This window comes from Hevea brasiliensis, chromosome 10 (assembly GCF_030052815.1).
Source record: "Hevea brasiliensis isolate MT/VB/25A 57/8 chromosome 10, ASM3005281v1, whole genome shotgun sequence".
NCBI lineage: Eukaryota > Viridiplantae > Streptophyta > Magnoliopsida > Malpighiales > Euphorbiaceae > Hevea > Hevea brasiliensis.
The window spans coordinates 1,853,308-1,865,705 of NC_079502.1; the positions used below are offsets into that span (position 1 = coordinate 1,853,308).

The 12,398-nt window shown below is 30.1% G+C and overlaps 2 protein-coding genes across 3 annotated transcripts; both read left to right on the top strand.

Annotated features, from left to right (window-relative positions):
• The first annotated feature begins 263 nt into the window (after positions 1-263).
• LOC110648467 (probable WRKY transcription factor 75) lies at positions 264-2,180 on the top strand. The gene is made up of 2 exons (XM_021802705.2): positions 264-758; positions 1,860-2,180. Exons 1-2 carry the CDS (start codon positions 337-339, stop codon positions 2,038-2,040), a joined length of 603 nt encoding a protein of 200 aa, XP_021658397.2. The 5' UTR covers positions 264-336; the 3' UTR covers positions 2,041-2,180.
• Positions 2,181-5,986: 3,806 nt separating this feature from the next.
• Positions 5,987-11,890, top strand: LOC110648471 (uncharacterized). 2 transcript variants are annotated; one of them, XM_021802712.2, is made up of 14 exons: positions 5,991-6,270; positions 7,044-7,117; positions 8,291-8,368; positions 8,788-8,869; positions 9,096-9,160; positions 9,419-9,520; positions 9,820-9,909; positions 9,999-10,073; positions 10,165-10,197; positions 10,297-10,377; positions 10,655-10,693; positions 11,005-11,070; positions 11,362-11,406; positions 11,489-11,890. In XM_021802712.2, exons 1-14 carry the CDS (start codon positions 6,228-6,230, stop codon positions 11,672-11,674), a joined length of 1,059 nt encoding a protein of 352 aa, XP_021658404.2. In that variant the 5' UTR covers positions 5,991-6,227; the 3' UTR covers positions 11,675-11,890. The 2 variants fall into 2 exon arrangements, with proteins under 2 accessions (XP_021658406.2, XP_021658404.2); XM_021802714.2 differs by lacking the exon at positions 11,362-11,406 and having other exon boundaries at positions 5,987-6,270.
• The last annotated feature ends 508 nt before the right edge of the window (positions 11,891-12,398 follow it).

Here is a 12,398-nt window from a genome sequence, read left to right on the forward strand (position 1 = left end):
ATAATTTTGATTTTTATTTTATAAATTAAATTCACTAATCTCTTAAATTTTACCATATAAATTTATTTTTACTTGAAATTTTCTATATGGTCCACTTTATACGAAATCTTTGTTAATTTAATAGGCTAATTACTAGTTTACGTGACGTTTACGACGAAAAAAAAAGGCTGAGACTCCTCTAGAGTCTAGCCATCTTGTTCACAGCCGCCTCTCAAACATCACACCATATTTTTCTTGCTTTTAATAGCTCTCCATTAGCAGCCACTTAGCTTATCTCTCTCTCTCTCTCTCTCTCTCTCTCACCGTCTCCTCTTCTTCCTCCTTACAACGTCTCCAATGGAGAATAATTTTACATCATTTTTTCCCCTTTCATCTTCTGCAGCAGCAACAACCACGTCACTAAACATGGGCAGTTATCATGGTTTTACAGATTATTTTCAAGCTAAGGAGGAAAATGGATTCTCGGGTTTGATCCAGGAGACTGAAGATCATCATCATCATGCTGTGGTGGGTGGTTTAAATGGTAACAATACCAGCAATAATAATAGCAATTTGTCTTCTTCTCAGAATAAAAGCTTTACTGATGGGTCTGAAAATGAAGAGAAATTATTATTAGGGACGAAGAAGAAGGGTTCTGAGAAGAAGATAAGAAAGCCAAGATATGCTTTTCAAACAAGGAGCCAAGTTGATATTCTTGATGATGGATACAGATGGAGAAAATATGGTCAGAAGGCTGTCAAGAACAATAAATTTCCGAGGTCAGTAACTTTTTGTTCCCTCTCTTATCATATATATATATATATATACATATTTTTTTTCTTCCATCTTTATAATATAATGATCTAGTTATTGGGAAAAAAAAATGATATATTTATTCAAAATAGAATAGAAAGATTGATGAATGAAACTCCATTGCAACAAGTAGTTGCATTGGTTATGTACACGTTCTTTCACTTTTACAAACATAATTAAGGTGTTTTCAATAATTAATAAAAGGATTAATCTTAATGCAGTGATAAATTAAAGTTAATTTCTTTTAAATTACAATTATAGGCTGTGCGATATATATATATATATATATATATATATATATATATATATATATATATATATATATATATATATATTCTGCACAAAAGCTTTAGCCGATGTATGTATATGTGTAATATCCTCTTTAATTAGGATTAGCCAGCTACTTCAAACATTGATAGAATCTATATAATTAAAACTTTCTCAAAAATTCATTTGATCACCTTGCTAAAATTGCTCTTTGGAAATAGAAATAAATTATTGTCAACAGCATAAACTATTTTTAAGTATCCTATCTCCATTGGGTATGTGCATGTGAATAATATGCCCCTTATAAAAACATAGGTCCTATTCGGCAATATTAACTATTTTATAAAATTAGTTGTCAGCTTAGCTGTTAAATATAAAAAACAGTGGTATTATCTTATTAATATTAATCAAAACACTCACTCAAATTTTTTATGAATCACTTCCTTAACCTTTAAATATTATGCCACTGAACTCTATAAATAAGAGAGGTAGTCAAAATATTAAATGCTACTATTGCTAAGCAACACCTTAATTTTGAGTTAGCTTTTGAGAGATGAAACGCTCAATCCATTTTCTTATCATCTATGAATCCATTATTGGTAATAATTTGATTCTTCTCATTCATGTTTGTAGTTGTAAACATGAACAAGTACTCAACTATCTTCTAGATTAACTTAGTGTTTTGAGTTTCAACCATATGATATGATGTAGCTTATATAATAATTAAGCTAAATTAATTGACCTTAATTTACAGTTAGTATTAATTACTAACAAATTTGTTTCTTGTTTACAACTTGTAGAAGCTATTACCGGTGTACTCATCAAGGTTGCAATGTGAAAAAGCAAGTTCAAAGATTGACAAGAGATGAAGGAATTGTTGTGACAACTTATGAAGGAATGCATTCTCATCCAATTGAAAAGTCCACCGATAACTTTGAGCATATCTTAAGCCAAATGCAAATCTACACTACTTCCTTTTAATTAAACAAGTTCCCTCTCCTCTCCTATACAAGAATTAACATTCAATTTTAGTTTCTTGTACATTGTTATTTACTCGTGAGTGCACTTCCAATATAAAGTCCAAAAAATAAATAATGCAATACCTTATTATTTTACTATCATTAAGCTAGTGCGTAGCTCGAGGAGTAATTGATTAAATGTTTACTTTATATATATATATTCAAAACTTTATGTTTTATTTTTTAATATGTAATTTTAATTATATACATAAGATTTGCTTGCACAATCATAGCTAATAAGTGACAAAATTATATCTTCACCTCTATATTTCGTGGCGTTGAATGGGATTCTTCAATCTTTGCCTGCTCAATTCTTTCATCAATGCGTCCGTTTTCTATTTGGGCCACTTCTACAGAATAAAGCAAACTTTTAGCCCAATGGGCAATTGCACAAATCCATATGTAATTGGAGATTAAGGCTTCGTTTGGAAAATTACTTCAAAAAATAATTTAATTTATATTAAAATTAAATATTTTTTAAAAAATATTTCTACATTGTTTCAAATTCACTCAATGCCAATTTGGAGAAGAATCAATAGTGTGCGTGCTAATTTTTTGCTGGTCTGCTGGTCGAAGTATTTGCTTTTGGATTGATTTGTGACTTCTAGTTAAAGGTAATTTGGTTGAGAAAACTATTAGGGAGGTTCTCTCGTTTTTATTAGAGAAGAAGATTGTTGATTTTGTGGTTGGAGGGTGTTGTTGGAATTGGGCAGTGTTGAGAGATTATCTTCTAATAGATTTTTTAGCTCTTATTACTGCAATTCCTCTTCCCAACAATAATCTTGGTCCATACAAGGTGTACTGGGCTGAGTCGTGTTTGGTTTTTTTCTTTATTAAGTCTACTTACTCTGTTTTATATGGTGATAGTTGGAATGTTAGAAGTGTTGTCTGGGATTTAATTTGGAAATGAAAAGGACCTCAGCGAATAAGGTCTTTTTTCTTGTTGATTATGTATAATGCTTTGCTTATTAATATGGAGAAGGTGAGAAGGCATATTGATTCTATGGAGGTTTGCCCTGTTTGTATGTTCATTTTGAATCTATTTTGCATGTGCTCAGAGATTGTGTGGTTGCTAATTCCTTATATCGGGTTCTTGTTCCTTTGCATAAATGGGACGAGTTTAAGTCGGCTAATGTTTTGGTGAAGGATTGGATGGAGAGTAATTTGGGCTGTAAGTGAGTTGAGTTGGGATAGTGTTCATTGAAACATTTTTTTTGGAACTGGGTGCTGTGGAAAAGATGGAATGATGTGATTTTTAATCAAGAAGTCCTTCCTTCTAATCCTATTATTTAGGAAGTGGTGGATCGTTATAAGGAAGTTTTGTTTGTGGAGAAATCTTTGTTGGTGAATGATATTTCTCTTCTAAAGAATCAACAATGGATTACCTGGTCTCCTCCCCTTTCTTCTTTTTCAAACTTAATATTGATGGGTCTGTTAAATCCCACTTGAATTTAGCGTATGGGGGTGGTCTCATCCAAGATGACTTGGGATTGTGACAGAAGGGTTTCATGGGTTTGTTTGGGCGTTATTCAGTTTTGGAGGCTATGTTGTGGGCTATTCTCCATGGTCCAAGATTGGCTTGGGAGCTAGGCATTTATCGTCTGTATCTGGAATGTGATAACCAGCTAGCTGGTACAATCCTTAGGAAGCAATGTGAGGTGTCTGCATCTGTCATATCTCTTTTTCTTCATATTCTTAATTTGGTTAAAAAGAATTGAATTATTAAGATCAGCCATATATATCGAGAGGCTAATTCTTGTGCTGATTTGCTCGCGGATTTGGCTTCGTCGCTCCCATTGGAGATTGTCATTCACGAGGATCCACCTGCTGCTTTTATTCCTTTGCTAAGTACTGATGTGAAAGGTGTGGCTCAAGTTATATTAGTGTAGTTTTAGTTTTTTTTTTTCTCTTAATAAAAAAAAAAAAAATTCATTTGCACACACTTAATGCTTCACTTCATAACGTCTCGCCTTTGCTGCTTCATTTTTTTTTTTAAATTTAAATTTATATTACGTCACATGAGCATCTTATTTTATTTATTTATTTTATTGGTTCCCTATGCAATACCCGTGACCTGCTGAAACAAAGCGCGTGTTTCATTTTGCACCCCGTAAATCCAAATCGTCAAGTAAAACGTTGTTCTTCTGCTTGCCTCCACTCAAAATCTCATAATATTTATGCTTTTTTCATTTTCTTAATTAAAAATATTTATATTGTGAATACTTATTATAAATAATATCATAATAATTATAAATAAATATAAAAATAATATTTTTTTTTTATAATTTATCTATAAATACAAAAATAAATAATAAAAATAAATATGATATACTTCATAATTTTGATTTATATATTGAAAGTATATATATCAATTCAAATTGTTTTTTTATTTCTATTTTAATTATTTTAAACTATTTTACTATTATTATTATTGTTTTATATTATTTTTTTTGTGGTAAAGTATGAGCCACTGTTCTAACAATAATGTTAGATTATTTTATCTTATTTATATACATATTATCCAGAGTAATTTCGTGTTATAACAATGAGAGATTAAATTTAATTAGTTATTGAAAATTATATTTAATTTTAAAATAGTCAGGATTATTTTATATTATTTATTTTTTTTTAAAATAATTTAATTATTAAAAATAAATTCTTTTAAATTTTTACAAATATATCTTGAATAAATTCTTTTAAATTTTTATAAATATAACTTGAAAATTTTTGACATATTTTCAATTAGTTGAATTTTTTGAATTAAAAGGAACGATGAATACACCTTTAAATTTTTATTTAGCTGTTTCATTTTATTAATAAAAAATTTTGAATTTCTATTGATTTATTTTAATTTTAAATTATTTAAGGGTTTATATATAAATTTAATTTATTTTTTTTACTATTTTAATCTATTATTTCAATTTTCATTGTTCTTAATTATTTAATTTGCATTTATTATTATTATTGTTATTATTATTATTATTGTCTTTCTTAAATCAATTTTAAGATGAATTTCTTTTATGGAAAAATTAATTTTACTTTATACACTGACATTTTATTAATGAAATATCAGACTTCCATCTCATTATAAAAACAAATTGTTGATAATTTTAACAAAATTTCTGGTGCTATTTTTTTTTTTATAAACACTACTTTAAAATAATAAGTTTTTATTGACATTTATAATATTATAATAATTATTATTATTAATAAAATTATTGTTGTTATTATTGTTTTTAAAAAATATTTTTTTATATAAAAATATCCATAGACTTTTTTTAATGTCTCTTTAGAATTATTAATTTATTAAATATGTAAATTCAACTTACAAGTAATAATTAAATTTGATTTACTCTGATGTACTTTATACAATATTTAATTTATTTTTTAATAATAAAAAATAATTTTTAAACAATTGCATATACATTTTTTTTATAAACTAAACCTATATATTACCATAAAAATAATGTTAGGCTTTTTTTAGATGGATTAATTATTCTTTTAAAATCTATATTTCTATTATCTTCTTTTATTATTATACTATGCAATTCTTTAGAAAAATTATGTAATTATATATTTTTATTATTAAATTATATAAATACTATATTATGCATATTAGTTGGTCTTAAACTAAACATTTGTAATGTAGTGGTGACTAAAATTTTGTTTTAATTGAATTAAATAAATAATTTTATTTAAACAATATAAGTATAGTATTTTATATTATTATAAAAATAGAATTAGATATGTTTTTAATATAATATTTTTCTATTTATCAATTTATTTTGAAAATATTTTACTTATTAACTATATTATATTAATATGATAAATATAAGAAAAATAATACCAGCATGGCCCAGCCCAGGTTTTTAAAGCTTGTGTTAGTTACCTAACCCGCTGATAGGGTTTTTGCGTTCCTAGGCCAAGGGGCAACGGGGCTCTACTCGATTCCCAGTTCCTCACCGAAGCCAGGCAAGAAGTCAAAAACCCATTCGAACACACACACACACAGAGAATCCTTTTCTTCACCAATTTCCTATTTAGAGACTTGGCTGATGCTTAATAGCTGCGATGTGGAGTGATTTTTATGGGCTATAGATATAATTGATATTGTATCAATCGATTTTCTTACAAGAAGAATCACTGGCCATGGCTCTATCCCTCGGCAAGTTAACCATCCTTGTGGGTGCAGGTCTGTACAATACAATTATTCCTTGTCTGATTTTCCCTGCTTCGATTTTGTTTTTTATGATTACAATTGGTCCCGAATAGATTCCTTTTTTTTTGGGGTTATTTTTGATGGAGTATAAAGTATTTAGGGATTTTGATAAACCCTAGGTTTGGTTTTGATGCATTTATTGATGTGGTTGGATTTCTAAAGGTAAAGATGTTTTGCGTTAACGTGATCTCTTGGTTCAAGGTTAATTACCAGCTGACTTAGCCACCAGTGCATCTGTTTTAGCACTTATTATGAACTGTTTCATTTATTTAAAATTGTATGAATAGGGGATTTTAGCTCATTGAAAAGTTTATGATATGTTACTTCTCTCTGATATTGATGGAGACGTGCATTTTAGGAATTTTATGAGTTTGAACTTCTGTGCCTCTGCTGTGTTCATGTATTTTGTTTTTGCATGCTATTTATAGTAAAATGAGCGTTTAATGTATTTTCGTGTTGTTGGTGCTCACCAGAGCTGTTTATAGACATAAATGGCAATAGTTGGGAAGTTGAAGTAATAGTATTATTTTCCTAGGAAGTGGTTGAGCTTGTTGAGCAATGTGCCATTCCTGCTTTCGTGTATTTTCCTTTTCAATCCCATTTTGCCGTACTTTCTAAATTAACGATTCATCTTTGTTTCTTCTTTTTTTAATTTTTTTAATTTTTTTTATAATTAATAGACATTATTTTGTGTCCAGGTGGAATAATTTTATTGCTTACTGAATTAGTTATATTATGCCTTGCAGGCATTCTTGGCTCAGTTCTTGCAAAAGAGGGGCGCTTGTCAAATGTGTCTGACTTGGTTTCTGGTGCATTCAAGGTACTTGTGGGACTAAAACTAAAGTTATTCTGAGCAATTTGAAATGCAAGAAGGCAAATTGTATTTTTTTTTCCCCTGCTTTTAGTCTTTATTGATAGAGTAACTTTAGACTTATTTTCAGCTTTCTTTGTTATTTTATGGCGTTGGAGTTCCATATACATCTGTCATAGAAAATGTTCCACTTCTCATTGCTTTATTTTCACTCATGTGGGAAGACAGACATGCTACTCTGAAATTAGTTCTTTTTTTCTTTTTTTTTTTTTTTTTTTTCCTTTGTTTGGTTATGGATTCCATTCAGAGCATTACATACTGGTTCTGATATGGTGTGAGCCAACTTCACTGAGTATAATTTTGGAATAATGCATAATTTTACTGGTCTTTATTATTCTAAGATCTTATAGTATACAATTGGTTTTGCTTGATATCATGATCTATCATTTTTCATGATAAATCACAAAGTGATCTTTCTTCAACGTTCCTTTGCATTTAGGCCTCGTTGTTTGTGTTTTACATAGGACTGATGAAAAGTGACATTTGATACTCTTTACATACCATATGTTCCCTAATGCTTTTCTTTGATCATTATGATTGTTATCTTCTTAGACATTATGAGTTCTTTCAAAGTTTGATCTAAAATTTTCAGTCACTCATAGGCTTCATTTGTTTTCTGGAAAATATTTTCCTGGGGAGCATTTTGTGGTTTTTGTTTCTGTAGGAAAATTAGTTAGTGGAAAAATTTTTCCTGGTTGAAGGGTAAACTAGTCATTATTGGACTTTTACAAACTCATAAAAGGGGAAAAGAAAAACCTGCAAGAGAAATACATAGGCATATACATTGATTGCCACTTGGCCATTGCCACCGGCTGCCATCATTCAGCATTGACTGCTAAAATTTACATTTTCTCTGATATTTTCTTTTCTATTCAACAACATTTGGTTAAAGTGGAGTTCTTATGGGTTCAAATATTCTTATATTCTATTTCATGGAAAGAACTTCAAATTTTTCAATCTACTCCAAACAGTAGAAAATAATTTGAGTTTGATATTCGGTTTTATAGCTAAAGAACAGAGTTTTTGGTCTACCAAAAAATGTTTTCCAGAGTGGTTACTTTTAACATAGCTTTAGTCTCTCTGTTCAATGCTAATTACTAATCAATTTGTATGTTATTGCAGATTGCTTTTAAGCAAGTTAGACGAGATGATTCTACCTCATCAATTGGCAAGCAACATAATGATTCTTTGATGGCTCAGGTTTGCATGCCAACTTTTTTGTCATAGATTTAAATTTTTAATATAATTTAGGATAAAGCATGGTAGTTTGATGGTTAATGAATGTGTGATAATTCTCACTTGCTCGAGGAAGCATAAAAATATGTGCTTTCTTGAAGATGGATTATGGTCATCTGCTATCACTATCATGTTTGCCAAGTCTAAATTCTTTTATGTTTAAGTGTTCTTTCTGTTTTCATACGTGCAATGCATGCATGCGCCTGCACACACCCAGATCATTGAAGGGAGCTGAATTTCTTTAAGTTTGTTTTTAAGAATCAAATTTGCTTCAGTTTTCTTTTCTTCTCAAATGTGTTTATCATTTTATGAAAGAATACTATCATTTTCTTGGAAATTTCTGCTAGAAAATGTGAAATAGAACCTGTTTTTGAATTTTATAGGTTGACAGTCTTCGGCAGGAGCTGCAAATGTTAGCATCAAACAGACCGGTTACAATTGTAACTGCAAGTGGGACAGGTTTGGGTATGTATGTAATACTTTGAAAAAGGGCAAAAAAAAAAAAGGGAAAAAAATACTATGATGTTCCATATCTTGAGAAGTCTTAGACCATGTCTTTCTTATTCCTACTCTTGAATTCCTTTAGCTAAAATGACAAATCTCTACTTATTTTTGTTGAAGTTCTTGTGATGTATTGAATTTGTCTTTGGTCTTTCTCTGTGGTGTTCTTAGACGTGTTTATAATGTGCAGGTGCTAGTAGATATGGTGTAATTGTTGTCGTGGGTGTTGTTGGATATGGCTATATTTGGTGGAAGGTGATGTTTTAGTTTATACAAGGTTTTGTGCAATAATTGATAAGAAAATAAAGACATGATGATGAATTTGTACAATCCAAGGCATCTTCATTACAAACTGCAATTACAATTGAATTTGATTCTTATTTACAGTGAAATCCTAATCTTTTATTTGAATGGGTGTTGAGTGTGAAAGTAGATGTAATATTCAGTGGTGCATTTCAGATGCATAATGTTCATTGATATTGGTCAACATTTTGAATTGTTTTATATTTTCAGGGTTGGAAACTTCCAGACATGATGTTTGCAACAAGACGGAGTTTATCTGATGCTTGCACTTCTATAGCCCAACAGCTTGAAAATGTTTATGCGTCAATCAGGGTAAGAGCTGTGCTTACACCTGAATCATGTGCCTTGCTACACATAGCCCCTCCTACATCATTTCCATCTCTTTTGCAATTTCTCCTCTTGTCCGTCTTGTTGCTAGAGGGTTCCTATTCCCTATCTTTTAGCTTCTATTCTTTTCGGCCTCGCTTTCAATTTTGCTTACATTCCTATGTTTCAGATCAGTGATATTACAGTTACAGATGTTTACTCTAGAAATGTTTGTTTGATTGGTTGCTTCTGAATGTAAAAAGGTTTCTTAAATAGCTTTTTTTAATTTTATTTTTTATATATAGAGTACTAGGAGGCAACTATCTTCAAATATTGATCGCGTGGATTCTAATTTGAATGAGGTTGCTGTACTCACTGCTAATACACAACAAAAGGTTGGTCCAAACTCCAATCTTGATAGTCTACTAATTATTTTCATATAATGGAGTGTTCAGACTTACACAAAGTATACCAACCTATTTAGGTTACTGAACTGTTGGAAGATTCAGGAAGGATTGGTCATGATGTTCAATATGTTCGTGATGCAGTTGAAACACTGGTAACTTGATTTTCCTCGTTCAATTTCATAAACTTTTTATCAGATGTGAATAGAGGACCTAATTGCACTTGTTTCTTTTCCTAATCTGTAGGAACTAAAAATCAGTAGAATAGAAGGGAAGCAGGTAATGTTATTGACTTACTATCAATGTCATGTGCAGTCTTGTCAGGCATGAGTTGTTTATCTGATGGCCGTTATTTAATTATTTGGATAAACTCTTTAGGACATGACAAACCTTGGAGTAAAGAAGTTGGTTGACTATGCGTACAATTTGGAAAACAACTTACTTGAAGAGAATACTCAGGCATGTACCCAGCCTTTTGTTCTTGAATAATATTACTCTTGTATATCTGCAATGAAACCCAAGTTTGATTTTTCAGAACTGTTTTTCATGTCTGTTGTTGTGAGACTTACTTTTTAGTCTATCAATCACTTGCATTGCTTTGTATGACACCAAGTCAACCAAGAAAATTTGTTCTGGTCTCTTTGTTAAGCTTGATTACAACTTCTATGAATAGATTCTCTTTTTGGCTTCTATTCTATGAGTTTCTTCTATTAATTGTTTTCTCCAAATTCTGTAGGCTTCATCATCCAGTTCACGAATTACATTCTCATCAAAGGTAATATTTTCTTTCTGAATTATGACTTGTGATGATTGCAGTTAATTTGATTTGGGAGGTTTGGGATATCAACATTTTTAAAAGCTAGATAATGTTATTATTATTATTATTATTATTATTCTTTGCTTGGTCACAAGGTCTGTTCAGAACTGGAAATTTGTAATATGAAACTGAATGCATTTTGCATGTCTATCCCAATTAATGTACTCTGTTCTATCACTTCATTGGCTACAAACTTAAAATGTCATGACTACAGTGCTTGCTGTGTTCTTAATGTTGTTTGCTAATAGCTTGTGTTTGTGCTTTCACAGAAGGGTTCTTTGCCGCCTCCATCAAGTGAACTAACTTCTCCATCTGTTTCCAGCGGATCTTTGGAGGTTTGTTGACTTCCAGAAAATTTAATCTCATTCTTTTACTTGGGCTCATATGCAAGAAATATTTTGTGGGATTCAATGAGAGATAATTGATCATGTTTCTTAAGTTTACCCCTCCATGGTGCTCTTCCATATCTGAAATTTAAAGAATTGTTTTTAGTGACTTTAATTAGTGGTGACTTTTAGTTAATGCCAAGGGCTTCGTTTAAGAATCTTTTTTGTAGACTAGAAGACAGCTCTTTTACCTGATTATAATAAGCCCTTATCCATTAAATGGACTTGGATCTTTTTTAGGTTCAACGACCCTTCCACAGAGCTACCCCAGCCACCCCCCAGCAGGTTGACCTTGATTTTCAATTTGCATTATAACTACTTATTTCAGCTCTTCTATGGCATCTCAATGGCTTAAATTCTGTTTCAGAGGGGTAATGGAATTTCAGAAGCAGTCGAGGTTTTAAGCAATCCTGGGATTTCTAGTAGTTTCCGTGCTGTAGAAGAAACAAGCAATGGCTCTTCGAGTTGGTTTAAACCAAAATTTCTTAGGAGAACGTGCAGTGCAACAAATGCTGTAGTACCTCAAACGAGTTCAAGCAGACAACAATCTTGATGTGATTTTATTCTGAAGAACTTTGATTTTATGTGGTAATTAGTTGTACATTGGGAATAAACTTTGATTTTATGCGGTAATTAGTTGTACATTGGGAGGTCTTCCAAGGTTAGTTGTTTCTGGCTTCAGAATCTTCCCTTGAATATAAATACCAAACTGGTACTGAATCTTGTAGAGAGAGAGATATATATATCAGATTCATTATTTTTTAGCGAATTTGAAATATTTTATAAATTTACGAGGACTGCTAAGAAATTAATTAATTAATTAATATGAAATATTGATTAACTGAATTAATGTAATTTTGAGTGATGCTACTCAACTGTACATGTTTCAGTCTCATCTCTCTCTCTCTCTCTCTCTCTCTCTCTATGTATATATATACTAAAAACCTAAATTAATTTTAAAAATCTCAACCCTAAAACCTAATAAGAGTAAAATTGAAAAAATTAGTTGATATTTCATAATCTTCTTAAAACGATAATTAATAATTATGGACAAAGCAATTTTTAGAGCATGAATAGAGTAATTTATGCAATTTATAAAGCAAATTTTAGAGCATGAATAGAGTAATTTATGCAATTTATAAAATTGATGATTAATAGAACTAAAGTTATATATATATATATTATAATAGTTGGAAAATTTTGTAACATTTATTTTCAAATAAGGTGAAAATATTTATTATTTAATCTTTTCATATGTTATATATTTAATTAAAAAA